Raw genomic sequence first — 15,816 nt, 5'->3', positions numbered from 1 at the left:
GAAGGCCTAATTCTTTACATACCAAAAGAGTTTAAAAATAGTACAGAACAACTAATATTATTTGATCCAATTTGCTGCAGAATAAGGAGAAGACTGTGCCCTTCCTGGGAAGAACAGAGAGGACTTCTGCTTGGACATGTCTACTCCAAGCCACAAGTGACATGTCTTGTCACAGGCATGCCTTACGAAGGGCAGTTACAGACTGCTTCTTAACAGAAATGTCTGATCTCAAAAGCCCTGTGCGTCAACAGCTGTTCATTTTCATTCATCAGAAGTGTTCTGATGAGATTAGGTTCAAATTCCTCAGTCCAACATTTTCAAGGATACTGACATTTCGGCCCTAGAAATTAGTGACAGTAAGATCCACTGCGGAACACAAAGAAATCAAATATATAAGGCAAAAAATATTGCTGGAACAAAACGATCTAATTTCTAACCTGAATTAACAAGACTTACGATAGACACATGAACTAAAGATTCTTTAACCTCTGAGAGGTGCACAGCTATATCAGAAAGAATCACCAGGGGACTAGAACACGGACACGAATTAAACTCTTACTGGATAAACTGCAATCCTTCCTTAATGTTCTGCTGCCTTTTTCTTCTCTCCTCGGACACACTGGACATGTTACCCCACACATTCACTTTCTAAGTGAGTGATCTGGAAAGGAAGAAGGCATAAAATTACACCAAGGCAGCAGGGCTCCTGGACCCCAAGTGAAAAAACACCCATAATTTGAGGCCTTGTCCCACAATTCGTTGTGGATACGCCCATCCCTGCCGACTTGACTTTAAGGTCCTCGATGCAGAGAACCCTGTCTGTGTGGTCCCCATTGATCAGCTCACAGAGCAGAAGGTTCTCATAGTTCTTTAGGTTAAGCAGCCATGCAAATTTTGAAGGCTCCTCCTAAATAATCTCTGTAAAAAAAGTCATTTCTGTCCTCCCTGCCCCCTTTTTCTCTTCCCTCCCTCAGGGACAGGTTTTATTTCTTCCCCGCCTATACACGCACGCGAACATTGCCGCTAGAACAGTCCCGGCCTTGTTTTGCTTCTGGAACCTCTCCAGGAAGTGAAAAGGTTTCACATCCGCTGGCCTCTGAGGAGTCTGACCTTCTTGTGAGCAGACTCTAAACCTTATACTTGTTTTATTCCACAAACTCCTACGATAATCCTTGTTGATACAAATGACAGAACAAATTATCTAAATGAATTTCCTTCAACTGGAATTTTCTGGAAGGTAAAGGTTTACCTTCCGTGTAGCACTGGCAAAATGTCAACACATGTCAACTGCTGTTAGTATCCACCCCTGATAATCGGGGTGCATTAAGCAGTTTCCAGCGAGTTCAGGAAGAACCACGAGAAGAGGCCAGTGATAAAACATCCTGCCCCAGTGTCCTGAACTATGGTTTCTCAACTTCGACACTGTTGCCATCTCGGGCCCTTTGCTGTGGGCTGTCCCCCGGTACGCCGCAGGATGTGGGCAGCATCCCTGCTCCCACGCACTCGCCCACCCTCTGTGACAACCAAAAACGTCTCCAGATACAGTTCAAAGTCCCCTGGGAGGGGTGCGACACAGCACCCCGGGATGATAACTACTGAGCTTTAACCCTAAGAAGCCATCTTGCCACATAAACCACGTACTTGGACCCACGTGACAGAGAGGGAACTCACGCCCATGGTTCAAGGGCATAACTGAAATTTTTTAGTTTCGTTCTTGCTTACCATTGTAGTTTCCTTTTTAAATCTAAAGTGTAGGGGTGGGTGGGGATGGGGGTCGGAATATCCCAAAGGTTGACTACTGACACTAAGTCTTTTCATCTCTTAAAACTGTCAGTTCTAAATATTTTTATCTCAGACTTAAAAGCAGGTTCTTTACTAAAGTGTTTACATGTCTGGGATTTGCTTTAATAGGCTCCAGAAACAAAAGAAAAAAAGGGACTGAGGGAGGGGCGAGGATGAAACGGCAGAACGTCCATAACGTGTTAAGTCCAGGATTCTTTCCACTATTTGCTCTACTGTGTATGTTTGAAATTTTCCAAAATAAAAAGTTTTAAAGGCCTATGACATTGAAGTAAAATGGCCTTATTTCTGGGATTCGTTTTTAAGACAGTCTAGCTTAAAGGGGGGATGAATGGGTAAAAATAAAAGAAAAGCACCAAAAAAATGGGCGACCCGCCCTGCTGAACGACAGGGAGGAACGTGGCGGGTCCGTTCTGCCCTTCTGCTATACAGGTCTGACCATTTCCGTGACAATAAAAAAAAAAAAAAATTAATTCACAGTTGTGTGTGCAAAGTTATTTAAGGAGGCACTATTTTTAAGAGAAAAAGATCAAAAATGAACTCAGTGTCTATCAGAAGGGAAATGGCTGAATGAATTGTGCTGGGGGGAAAAAAATGCAAGAAGCAAGGTCCACAATAGGATCCTGTTTTGTTAAAAAAAAAAAAAAGCTCCCGATGGAATCACAGAAAACTACAGCAGCGGTAGAAGCCAGGAGGCCAGACGGGAGTGCGACAGTGCCTTTAAAACGTTTCACTGCGCACCGTCGACGAGCCTCGTAAATGAAACACATCTGTGAAAAATTAAAGTATCCGAAAAGGTCTACACAGCCTCTCGGCCCCTCCGTGGGAAGGAAAGTAGAAGGTGTTCTTCCATTTTGTTTGAAGCAGGGCCAACCCGGAGTCAGAACCTCAGCGCTCAAAGGCACCTGCGCGGCCGTCCTGCCCCGCGGGCCCATGGGAGTGAGGCCGGAAGGACCCGGACAGACGCCAAGACGCCACGTCCGAGGGGTGCGACTCCTCCTCTCCAGGAACCGCAGACCTTTCTCCACACCTCTGTCCAGATGAGGCGAGGAATTAGTTTGCAGTTCGCTCATGAACTAAATCTGTTGGCTAAGCAGACTCCCGGGTAATGATAATCTACCCCGTTAATAGTCTTAGAGCTGTTTCCCCAGAAAATGCCAGAGAACCCTGACTTGACCTCTTACAGCCAAAGGGCAGGTGGCAAAGAGCTGACGACTCGGGTTAAGTGGTTAAGAGGAAGTAAGACGCAGACTCTTCTTAAGGTGAAACACACACCTCCTTCACATGTGTAACGATCTGGGAACACAGCATCAGGTGACATTTAAATATATGGCAGACATTTCATATTCTGTAGTTTTTCCCCCGACGATCTTAATATGAAAAATTTTACACACGCAGTAAAATTAACTTTTTCACAATGAACGCCATACGCCTACCTGCGCAGTACCTATGTTTTACAAGTATTTAGCTACATTTATCACATCTGCCCATCTTTCTCATCTTCCCACCTTGCTGCCCTTCCGCCGACTCACATTATTTTCATAAATTGCAAAGTGAGTTATAATTCGTCAAACTGTAATTTACCACTAGACACCTCAGCATACGTATCATTGCCTAGAGTTCAACATTTGTTTACAGCATTTTTAAAAGGTTTTTAAGGTAAAATGCACAAATTTTAAGGCCGAGTTTTGAACAATAATACAGTCATGTAGCCCAGACTCCAAGCATGACACAGACCATGATGTCGCTGTCACCCCTCATGTCCCTTCCCCATCCAAAGCCTTCCCTACCCCTATCCCAGGCAACCACTGTTCTGATTTTTGCACCACGGGTTAGTTTTACCTGTAAAATACGCCTCCCCCACCTCTCATTTCAGAAGAAAGAAATCTGACTTATACACCGTCGTATTTTTGGATCCAGTTCAAATCTGGCCCCAATTTTAAAGTGGGAAAGAACTGAATCGATTTAACCCGACGGCACTTCTCTTATTCCAACTAGCAGCACGTGACAGGTGTCCAGCCCCTTCTTGACACCAGCGTTCCCTCTCCAGCTGCCCTCTAAGCATGGGCGCCCTCGGGCGCCACTGGACACGCTCTCCCCGGTCACGCTCTCCCCACGGGGCCTCCCGCTCTGCCAAGACGATGGGGCCCCCAACACCTGCCTACACCGAGCCCCGGACAGGGCTTGATACCCTCCACCCAGATGACGGCTCTACTTGGCTGACTCACAGACGCCGCTGTATTTTAACATCGGGACAGTGCAGAGGAATGTCTCCTTCCCAGCCCTGTCACTCAGCCACCCATTGCCCTTCCTGACGGCCATCGACTGTTGTTACCAACCAGTCTCTGTGTCCTGACAAAGACATTCTGTGGAACAACACTAAATCTTGGGGTCACATGACTCTTGTGCATAGGCCGAGTACATGTAAAAACTGGTGAAAACTAAGTAAGGTCTGGGCTACAGCCCGCTTTAGCATGGCCCGTTTCTCTCTTAAAACATGCTTCGGTAAATCTTACTTTTCCTCAAAAAGGAAAGAAAAAAAGGGCTGAGTGAGGTGTGCAGTCTGGTAAACACTATCAGGCCCGTGTCGGTTTCCTGGCTTTGATGTCACAGTCGTGTAAGATGGCACCACTGGGGGACGCGGACGAAGGGTTCATGGGACTCTATATACTTCTGCAAAATGCGTGGGAGTCTATAATTAATTCAAAGTAAAGAGTTAAAAACAGCCCGTGCATGTTATTTACACAACCCGGGCTCCCAACACGTTCTGCACCTTGCTTTTCTCCCCGGAGTGGCTGATCGTGAAGGTCATTCCAGGTCAGCAAAGCCGCGTTAACGGCCACGTGGCCTGTTCCAGGACATGGCTGGACCCTCGCTGCAGCCGGGCCCTCGTGGTGGACATTTTGGTTGTTTCCAATCGTCAAAGCTCAACAGGTACACAGGGCATTTCATACATGTGCATCTCTAAAGAATTTCTATAGGACAAAGGGTCCATGCATGTGGTTTGTTTTGCCAGCTATTACAAAGTGACTCCAAACGACCCTACCCAGCCCGTGTGTAGGGCTCCCTCACCACTTCACCAGGGAATTATCGAGGTTTTTCGTCTGCCGACCAGGAGATGAGAAACAGTGGGACGACGCGGTGGGTTTTGTTTCTTTTTGTCTTTTCACCTTTAGTCAGGCTGAAATCTCTTCCTCCTTGACAGCCTATGTGCACTTCTTCCTCTGCGGATTCTGTTTGCTCAAATCCTAAACCTATCTTTCTTCGAGACTGAGCTTTTCTTATTTATTGGAAGCTCTTTATGTGTTGAAAGGAAGTAATCCTATTGTGTTACTATTATTTTCCCCAATTTGATGCCAATCTTTTGACTTTGTTTATGGTACTTTCTAACAGCAGTTTCATGCCTAAGTAGTTAAATTTATCAATATTTTCTTTTGCGGCTTCTGGATTTTGACATACACAGAAATACCTTCACCACTCAGAGATTATAAAATAATTCTCCATGTTTCCTTCCTGTACTCATATTGTTTCATTAAAAAAAAATTTTTTTTAATCGGATCCATTAGCTTACTGTAAGGAGTGATATAAGGATATATGTATTTCCTTCCCAAATAGCTACCAAGTTGCCCAAACATAATTTACAAAAGGGCTCTCTATTCTACAGTGATATATACAAGGCTACCTTTATCATGTAGGAAACTCTGGGCCTGCTTGTGACTTTCATTCAGCATCTCTATATTGAAAGCATCTCTATACTTTGCCCAATCTTACCTTTTCAGTAATGAAACTACCTTCTGGCCAGTTGCTCAAACCAGAAACCTGACATTACCTTCTTCTTTCTCTCACGTTCCACGTCCAATCAACCTACTGACAAAGCCCGTCAGCGATGCTGTCAAAACAGGTGCACAGCATCCCAAATCCAGCCGCTCTCGCAGCCTCCTCTGCCACTCAGGCCCTGGTCACACCATCTCACGTGGCTGTCGCAACATCCTCCTCTCCCAGCCTCTGTTCTCAGCTCCCGTCCTCTCTGTCCCTCCCCCATTCATTTCCGCCACTGAACTAAAAGGAATGTTCTTTTAAAAACACAAGTTGTTCACTACAGCCCTGCCTAACATCCTTTGATGGCTTCCCTGGGCACTTAAGTGTAAAACCTGGATTCCTCACCAGGACCTCCCAGGTCAGGGATGACTATGTTCCCAACACTCTTTCCACGCTGCCCTCACCCAGTTTCACCCACTCGCCTCCTGTCACATGGGCCTTCTGTGGGTTCCTAGAATGAGTCAAAGGCTCCAGACCTCTGGAGTGGTACAGGGATGACAGGGGAAAGCAAGTCAGAACCACCCTCCTCTCCTTAAATGAAAAGGAATCGAGAGAGAGAGGGCCAGGGGGAGCTTTCAAAAGTGCATTTTAAAACAAGAAACTCAATTAGATATGAATCTCATTAAACTGACTAATCTCTTGAAAGCTGGAACTTCATCTTTCTGGAATCAACTGATTTAAAATTATTACTCATTTGAAAGTTTTATGTAAGGGTGAAAGGTACCCCGGATCATTATAATTCCTTCAAGTATTTACTCGGGGCCTGTTAGGTGAAACTGGTTATCCTAAAATCAAGTATAATGTGCAATGCTAATAACTAAACAATGTAGTCATAGCCTTGACATTTTGGCCTCCCACAGTAACTTTAGGAACTGGCTCCCATTAACAAGAAGATACAAAGGTAAGTGAAATGTGACTACGACATACAGCACAGGCAGAGATAATAGCAAACACTGCAGGCCAGCCAGGCATTGTTCTAAGTGTACATGTATTAAATCGTTTAATCCTCAGGATAACCTTAAGACATAGGTCCTGTGAGGTAAACTGCAACACAGAGAAGTGACACAAGCAATCCAGGATCACACAGCTAGCAAGTGGCAGAGGCGGATTTCAAAGCCGGACAGGCTGGCTCCAAGCTTAAACTCTTATGTCCCCAAAATTCTGAGCTGTAAGTGCCAGGGACGCCCGGAGGATGGGGAGCAATCTAAGTTGGCCCTGGGTTGGGCTCTCGCACAAATACAGCTTTGACAGACAGGTGAGCATTTGAAAGCCACTCAAGAAGAATGGAACAAACACAAGCTGGAACACACGGTGACGTATGTGTTCAAGGAACATTATTTGAAGCAATTCAGACAAAGCAGAGGGTTTGCACAGGGATACAGCAGACACCGAGAGTCAGAATAACACTCAGGGAAAACCTTTACCTGGAAAGCTGCTCCGCCCTTAACATAATGTATTAAGAAAGATACAAGGCCTAACTATTAAAGGACCTTACTTACAAGATGTACTACCACTGGACCCGGAGAAAGTGCCCCTAGGGAATGTGGCACTGTGCTTGTATTTTTGCCTTAAAAGGTGTTACTAAGTTTCAAGTGAAAAATTAAAATTACCACTCTGCATTCAATTCTATCCTCAGACCCAAGCCTCTCTGTGTGATGACATAAATAAGCAAATAAAATGTAACATTACTGTCAACTTGTCTTGCAACAATGTCTCAGCTTGCTCTGGTAACACAGCAGTGTATGGATACAATGCGTCCTCATCGCCCACAAACTCAAGCAGTGAAACATTATTACAGATGTTCTACCACCTCCTTGAAACAGTGTGTCTCCTACTGGATACTTTATGAGAGTGTTTCCCTTTTATCAACAACATCAGGAAGGTAATTTCATTATTTTTGCTCCTCCCTCCCTACCCCCAGCTACTCACTTTGAAATCGCTGTCAGATATGATATATGCCAACTGCCTCCTAGAGTGCCCTGCCCTGCTAAGGGCACAGGGCACATCTCACCTCACCCACCAACTGTGTGAGGAAGGAATCAACAAGAAAGACGTGAAATCTTCAAGACAGTTTGTCCAGAGTCACCCAGACACCTCAGTGACAGCCCAGGACTGCAGATGAGGTCTTCACAAGGGCCAGGTTAAATCTTGTTCCAAATTAGGTATTTCCATGCATGAAATAAAAGGCTCTGGTTTTTTGTTTTTAATTTGTGAAATAGAAAAACTGCTGCTTTTCTCCTCCTGGTGCCAGTAAGTACATAGTTCCTAAGGCCTCACAAGATATGTGAAAATAATGAACGTTAATCAACTAAACAACACATTGCTAAACCCATAACAAAATAAAAAAGCAAAACAATTTTGTCATTGGGACAAAACCTGGTAAGGATAGGTAGACTTGTTTATTTACATCATAAAAAAATCACCTCAATAAGGGGTGTGTGTGAATTAAAAAAGATGTACTATCACAGTATTAATTTTTAGACTTCTAGATTAACATTTTAATATTTCTCTCCCCTAAAAATATTATCTAAAGTTGTGTGTGTGTGTGATTTATAATCGCCTCACACATTAGAGAAAACAAGTTTCACTTCGAATCCTAAGATTCTGGAGAAAACGTATTTTCATTAAAACTAAACACTTCAAGACATCATCTAGAAAATGAGTTTGTGCACATCAGATTTTCTCTAGATAGCCAGAGTGTCTGAGGAAGCAGGGCACAGACCTCTTTTGTTTCTTTCTAGCTCTTTATTGGAAAGCTCGAAACTTTCCAACGGTAGCTCTCACTATTCCTGGAGTTCAGATTTTATCCTAATTGATTCTCTCCTATTTACAATAACAGTTTAACCTATCCAAATTGGCAGGTTTTAAAATCCATCAAACATTAAGAATTGTGGAATACTTTGGTTGATAACCACCATTTTTATTGGCAAACACTCACCATATCTGAGGAAGGGAAAAGGGCAAGATGAGCCAGCCCCCAAGTAAAGTCACAGTGAGGAAGAAGGCATGAGCCCTCCAGTTCATCTGGGTGGCAGGGGCCCTGAAAATTAACATGCTCTCTGCAGGACACACACATGAAAAAACTGAAAATATTCAGCCTCAATAACTCATGACCTGAGTAGAACTGGGACTATTTCCAGACTCCAGTACACAGCAGTTAAAATTTTTCAAGAAAATTCTATTAACTCGAATTATTCTGCATTTTAGGACAAGAGCCTCATTGCACAATCAGCCCGACAGCTCAGTTCACTAGAGAGTGAGAAGAGGCAGGGGGTTCCTGTGGAGCCTAGGGGCCAGAAGGCCACATGCCATCAGAGAAGCAGGAAAAGATAAGCAGATGGCGCAGCCACCCCTGCGCCCATTCAGAGGCTCTATTTGAGCACTGTCCCACTGAAATACAATGCCAGCCACATATCTAATTTTAAATTTTCGAGTAGCCATGTTAACAAAAGTAAAAAGAAACTGGTGATATTAGTTTTATTAATATATTTTAGCTAACACGATATGTTCGAATGCTATCACCTCAACATGTATTATTTAAGCATAAAAAATTATAAATGAGGTATTTTGCTCTTTTTTTTTTATAGTATTTAAAATCAGGTGTGTCATTTTCACCAAGAACACATCTCAATTCGGTCTAGCCACATTCCAAATGTTCAACAGTCCAATGGAGCCAGTGGCCACCTTCTTGGATAGCGAAGGTCTAGTTCGAGCAGATCCTTGGTCTTTAAATACCTAACGCGGGGTCATTACTTCACCCCTAAACCTTGCAGAAGGGGGCAGGGAAAGGTAGGGAAAAGTAACTACTGATAAATTCACCCAATTAGGGCGCAGGCGCAACCTCTCCGGCCCAGCCAGCGCTTTCCAGCTCGACCACACCCCTGCGATGACCATCCCCAACAGGAAATTCACGCTAATGGCAACTGACAGGTCCTCATTTAAGGGTGGGTTACAGACACCTAAAACCTAGTAGTCTCCGCATCCACAATAAAGACAGGAAACCATCGTGCGTCCTTGATGTCCCGCGCAAAAAAAAAAAAAAAAAAAAAAAGATAAAAAAAATAAAAAGAGGGATTAACCCGAAATAAATGAGCCACGAACTCCAGGTGCATCCTTCCCGCCTCCAAATCCATGATACTAAATTAGAGGGCCCACGATCACCGGAACGGACACAAATACTGAAAAACATTTTTGAGTTAAATAACCAGAATGGAGGTAGGTATTCGGCCAACGGAAGTGCATCGGGCATGGGATGGAAGGGAGCAGCAGCCCTTTTCACCCCGACCCGGAGCAGCAGCCCTTTCACCCCGAGAACCGGAGGCCTCCCATTGCCCCGGGGTGGAGAACGGACCCCGGATAACCCGCGCGCGCGCGCGTGCCTAGGTCCGCCCGACCAGCCGGGGCCCGGGCGGGGATGCGCGCTCGGACCTTCCCGACGAAGGGGCCGCGGGTGCTCTGTGGCGGAGCTCCCCAGCCTCCGGGCCCCCCGGGCCCCTCGGTGCCGCCGCGGGGAACCGTGCGCGCCGCCCCTCCCCCGCCCGGCGTCCGTTACCGGCCGCGCGCGAGCACGAGGCGACGGGGGGCGCGCGCCGGGCGGGGGCGCCGAGCGGGGGAGGGGCGGCGCGCGGGCCTGGCGGGCGGCGGGGATGCTGGGCCCCGGCGGCGCCCACCTACCTGCGGGGATGGCCGCGCGGCCGGCGAGCGAGCGGGCAGCGGCGCGCAGAGGAGCCGGCGGCGGCGGCAGCGGCGGTGGCGGCGGCCCGGACGCTCGCTCTCAGCTTTCCTCCGCGACCAGCGGCGGCAGCGCCCCTGCGCCCATGCAGCGCCCTCTGGCGGCGGGAGGCCGCGCGAGGCGCCGCCATTGGCTGCATCAGCGAGCGTCGGCGCCGGGGGGCGGCCGCCGCGCCGCGCCACGTCGGGCCGGGCGGGGACGCGCGGCGGGGATGGGGACGGAGGCCCGGCACCAGCGCGGGCGGTGGCTGCCTTCCGCCCTGTGGGCCCTGGGGCCGCCCCCGAGTTGAGCGCGCGGTCACCGTCCGGCCGGGGTTGCCGGAATGAGCCAATAAGAGAGCCAAGTCGTGCGCGCGACAACCTCCTACGGCTAACTGGCGCGGGGGTGGACGTGTAATTCAAATTTATGGGCGCCTTGTGCATTTTTTTCTGGGCAGCGGCCTCGGAGCAGAAGAGCAGGGAATTAGAACCGTGGCTAGTAAGGAACTGACCTAGTTTCGGATATCAGGAAGCCTCCCCGGAGAGACTATTCAGCAAGTGCTTATCCAGTGCTTCCTGCGATTAGTAACTCTTCGGAACCCCAGAACAACACTTATTGTCCACATCCTTACAGATGAGATGCAGCACGAAGCTCAGGGGCAGCTTGGAGATAGAATGACAGTCATAGACCCTCAGAAGGCCTGGTTCCCTGTCCTTAAGGTCCCAACCCAAATGCCATTACTGCCACCTGTATTTTCAGCAGCCAGGTGCCACTGTGGGCAAAGTCCTCTGGGTCTCAGCAGTGGGCAAGGCCGAGTCCGTGCCCTATGACCGGATGGGGAGTGTGTATGTGGGTGTGAGTGTGTGTGAACCAACAAGGACCAACGACCATTTTGGAAAGTGAAAACCAAAGCAGCGATGGGAGAGCTACATTAAAGGGGGAAGAAATGAGTCAGGGAAGGCCACTAAGAAGGTGACAGCAGGGGTAGGAGCAAATACAACGGCCTGAGGCTGGAGTTTAGTGTCTGCCGCACAGGAAACACCTATATAGCTGGTATCTGCAAGGGGAGAAAGGTCTGAAAGAGAGAGGCCACGATTTGGAATTTGGAGTTCTGTTGGCACCGGAGTTTCTCACTGACCAGTCTGAACTGAAACTGATTTACATTCTTGAAAGCTCTCTTGGGTCACTGTGCAGAGACTGGGCTGTGGAAGGACAAGAGGGGAAGCCAGGAGATTAGCTAGGTGGCTCTTACAGTGGGCCAGGTGAGGTAGGTTTACAAATTAGGTGTATTAGACTGTCATAACAAAACCACAGACCTAGTGGCTTAAACAAGGAATTTATTTTCTACCAGTTCTGGAAGCTGGAGGTCCAAGAGCAAGGTATCAAGGTAAAATCTATCTCCTGGGCTTATAGACAGCCCCCTTCTCATTGCGTCCTTACAGGACCTTTGCGCACATGCATCTCTGATGTCTCTTATAAGGACGGACGTTATATTGGATTAACCACACCTTTACAACCTCATTTAACCTCAGAGACCTCCGTAAAGACCTCCAGACTGTGAGATATAAATGTTTGTTGTTTTAGCCACCCAGTCTGTGTTATGCTGTTAGAGCAGCTGGACCAAACTAAGAAACGAATGTCTAAGACATAAGTAGCTGGTAGGAGATAGCACAACGTTGGAAGAAGAGAAACTTCAGAATCCGAGAAAGACAGGTTAAATACCGACTTACTCCTTACCCATCCAGATGGCCTTGGGCCAGTGTTCTACACCTCAGAGTCTTGAGTTCATCATCTCTAAATGTGGATAATGATACCTCTGGCACAGTGAGGAGTAAATAACGCATAGGTAGGGTGCCTGGCACAGGGAGTGTGTTCAGTAACTAGCGGTGCCTTCCCCTAGAGATGTTGACTAATGAATGGAGTAAACTTTCCAGCATAAAATTTGCGGTGGAAAGGGACACTTGCACCCCAATAGTTTGTGAGGCATGCTCCTTAGTCCCCCTGGGATTTAGTGCCTTTGGAGAAATGGTTCTTGAGGGATGTGTTGGAAGAGTGACAAGTCTTACCTGCACTGAGGTGGAAAAATGCTTGAGAGTCAGTGGCTTAAAAATGGAGCGGAGGAGAGAAACTCTTAGTCTCGGGGCCATTATCACGATATTGCCTGCAGAACGGACTGACCACAGAGATGACTTCAAATAAGACAAAAATGATCTGTGTGCAAATATAACACACCTGTACAAGAAAAGGAAAACCCCCAATTTTATAGCACTCAGAACATGAAAGATATATGCTATATGTTTGTCAAATGGCTGCATGATACTTTGACAAGCCACATACTGACTCACATGAAAACCTGTCCTGGAACCCAAATGTGCAGCATTAAAAAGCTTAATATTATCACATTCCTTAAGTGAACTGAGCTATCTCTGTAAATCACCTGGACTATACTTCTTCCAAATTGATGAAATGCCAAAGTGCAAAAAAGATACGAAATACCGACTAGATTCCTTTATTTGGCTTTGTAGGTTCTGTCTGGATTATGCGTTTGCTTCCCCTCCACTTTTTTGTGGTAATTATCGCATGCCCTTTCAGCTTTGAAAAATGGCTTGCTAAAAACTTCACCCGTGGGCTGGTTGCCTGGACATCAATTTAAATGTGTAACCAAGTGCGAGTTTAGCTCCTAAACATTGTATAAGGCAAGAGAGGCTTAATTTGTCAAGAAAAAAAAAATCAGATACATATATAATTTGGGAGATACTAAAACAGGCTTTGTCTTTTACCTGCCTGCATTTTTTTTTTCCAGTAATTCTCAGGAGCCATCTGGAAGAATCCCCTGCACACTCGTAGGAAAGAAGATCTTTACATCTGAAGTGAGTTCCTTTGATTCTCAGCCTGGATTCAATTTGGAGTTTCATGCCTCAATATGTCTCACAGTTCCCTGCTTGTATTTGGGTAGGTACACTTAATATTGACAAAAAGAATCCATATCCTAGTAGCTTCTGGAAATGGAGGAGCATGAGAAATCAGGATCGCTTCCTTCCCAGTCCGATTCTTTCCCCTACTTCCTCCTGCTCTAAAGTTGGAAATGTGCTCTGCCTTCCACCCCACATCTATTTCCAGCCGAGTTTTCCTCCCCCCTAAACTCTGATTATGGATATAATGCTGCCGTAATTTCTAATGCCTGTGGAATTTAAGCCACCTCTAAGGTCCTTTTGGAGTCGTGGATGAAAGTCAGAGTTCCATTCATTCATTTGTTCAACAAATATAAGTGCCAACTGTATTCAGAGAAGTTTGCTGGATCCCCAATTCTACCAGTCACGGTTCCTACACTCAAGATATTTAAAATCAACACTCTGTTTCAAGATCCCCCAAGATGGTGTTTGGGATATGGGCTATAGAACAGGAAGGAGCATAGGGACTCATGTGATTTAGCAAAAACACAGGTTAAGGGAGTGTTACCTGTTGAGATATATCATCAAAGATCTTTCTCTTTTAACATGTGAGACTGTCGGGACATGTGTAAATGAGGAGAAAAAACATGAAATTAGAATGAAACTAACCACCAGTACTGCAAATGGAAAGATGCTTATTGCCTCAATGAAAGGAAGCTGCTCTCAGGATTCCTTTAATGCAACTAATACACAATAGAATGTTAACTTGAAAAAAAAATGCTCAAGGGTTATATATTTTACTCAGTCTTTTTAACCTTTTGCAGGGCACTATGGCTTATTAGGAAATTTGACAAAATCATAAAAATAAAAAATGCACAAGTCCTCCTTTAAGTAACGAACAACATGCATGTTTCCAAAAACTATATATATCCAACGCCAAACGCCTTCTATTAATTTGTTAACAAATGTACTTACTGCAAACCGACGTCTGCAGCTTTAGATTTATTCATAGCAACCTATTAAAAAAACATATTTTAAAGACATCTGCAGAGAGCAATAAATGCGAATAAAATTCTAAATATACATCGTGGAAATCTAATGCGCTATCCATTTTAAATATTGATGAAAAACAGAACTAACCAGAGGTAGTAACTCTGTTGACGTGAATCTCGTGGCGAATTCAAGGACAGTCATATACGGCGGGCCAGGAATGCCTGGCCCACCACTGCATCTTCCCAACAAACAACCTCCTTGACGACGGAAAGGCCGAAACGCAGACTCAAACAGGTGGAAAGAGGTCAATTTCGGCAGATGTCAGACAGCTGCAGGTCTGAATTCTGATTCTGTCACTCAGGACCTGTGTGGTCACCTCTCTGAGGCTCAGTTTTCCATGTGAAATGCGTACAAAAGGAGCAGAACGACTAGCTCGGACACAACGCTGAGAGAGTGAGAGGCCTGTCCTTCATATGGGACCAGTTGGCAACAGGCCCTTTTTTGTCTGAAATCCACCATATATATATATGGCATACATATTCATATATATGCACATATATATATGGTAGCTGTGGCAAAACGCACTTTATTGAAATCCATTTGAAGCCGCAATTGGAGATTTTCGAGAAATGTCTCCATTGCGGCCAAGGCACAGGTTTCCCCGTGGCCCTGGGGTTATGTAGGCAAGGATTACGCACCTGCGGTCGGTGGCGGCAGAACTTTTAGGATCTCTCGCCAAAACACAGGGCTCCTTAAGATCCAAAGTATGTCCCATTGCTCTCTGTGTCCTCACGGCGGATTCAAGACCAGCTACACAGGGCCTGCCAGGCATGCGTGGCCCACCATTGCATCTTCCCAACACGCATCCTCCTTGACGAGGGCAAGGCGGATGGGGAGCCTCGAAACTCTGCAAAGAGGTCATTTTCTGCAGACTTCAGACACCTGCGGGTCTGATTTCTGATTCTGTCACTCAGGACCTGTGTGGTCCCCTCTCTGAGGCTCACTTTTCCATGTGAAATGCATACAAAAGGAGCAGAACCACGAGCTCAGACACAACGAGGAGAGAGTGACAGGCCTGTCCTTCCTACGGGAACAGTGGGCAACAGGCCCTTTTTTGTCTGAAATCCACCATATATATATGTGCATATATATTCATATATATGCACATATATATATGGTAGCTGTGGCAAATCACACTTTATTGATGTCCATTTCAACCTCAATTGGAGATTTATGAGATATGTCTCCTTGAGGCCAAGGCACAGGTTTCCCGTGACCCTGGGTTATGTAGGAAAGGATTACTCACCTGCTGTCGGTTGGGCAGATCTTTGAGGAACTCTCGCCAAAACATAGGGCTCCTTAAGATGCAAAGTATGTCCCATTGCTCTCTGAATATTCACAGCGGATTCAAGACCAGCTACACAGGGCCTGCCAGACATGCGTGCCCCGCCATTGGATCTTCCCAACACACATCCTGCTTGATGAGGGAAAGGTCAAGGGGGAGCCTCGAACCTGTGCTAAGAGGTCATTTTGTGCACACTTCAGACACCTGCGGGTCTGAATTCTGATTCTGTCACTCAGGACCTGTGTGGTCACCTCTCT

At 46.2% G+C, this 15,816-nt stretch overlaps 1 protein-coding gene across 5 annotated transcripts in view; it reads right to left on the bottom strand.

The window, feature by feature from the left end:
* Positions 1-10,450, bottom strand: part of ZC3H7A (zinc finger CCCH-type containing 7A) — a 31,398-nt gene extending 20,948 nt beyond the window's left edge. For all 5 annotated transcript variants that reach the window (XR_004952505.1, XM_036225615.1, XM_036225616.1 and 2 more), the window contains exons 1-2: positions 10,294-10,450; positions 560-661 (exon numbers count right to left, since the gene is read on the bottom strand). Coding sequence is in view for 4 of the 5 variants with exons in the window: in XM_036225615.1 (XP_036081508.1) it covers positions 560-627 (68 nt within the window). In the remaining variant the exon portion in view is untranslated. The remainder of the gene's footprint in view (positions 1-559; positions 662-10,293) is intronic.
* Positions 10,451-15,816: the final 5,366 nt, after the last annotated feature.

The sequence above is a fragment of the Rousettus aegyptiacus genome, unplaced genomic scaffold (assembly GCF_014176215.1).
Source record: "Rousettus aegyptiacus isolate mRouAeg1 unplaced genomic scaffold, mRouAeg1.p scaffold_m13_p_8, whole genome shotgun sequence".
Taxonomy (NCBI): domain Eukaryota; kingdom Metazoa; phylum Chordata; class Mammalia; order Chiroptera; family Pteropodidae; genus Rousettus; species Rousettus aegyptiacus.
Note: the sequence above shows the minus strand (reverse complement) of the source record. Positions and strands in the feature narration are given on the sequence as shown.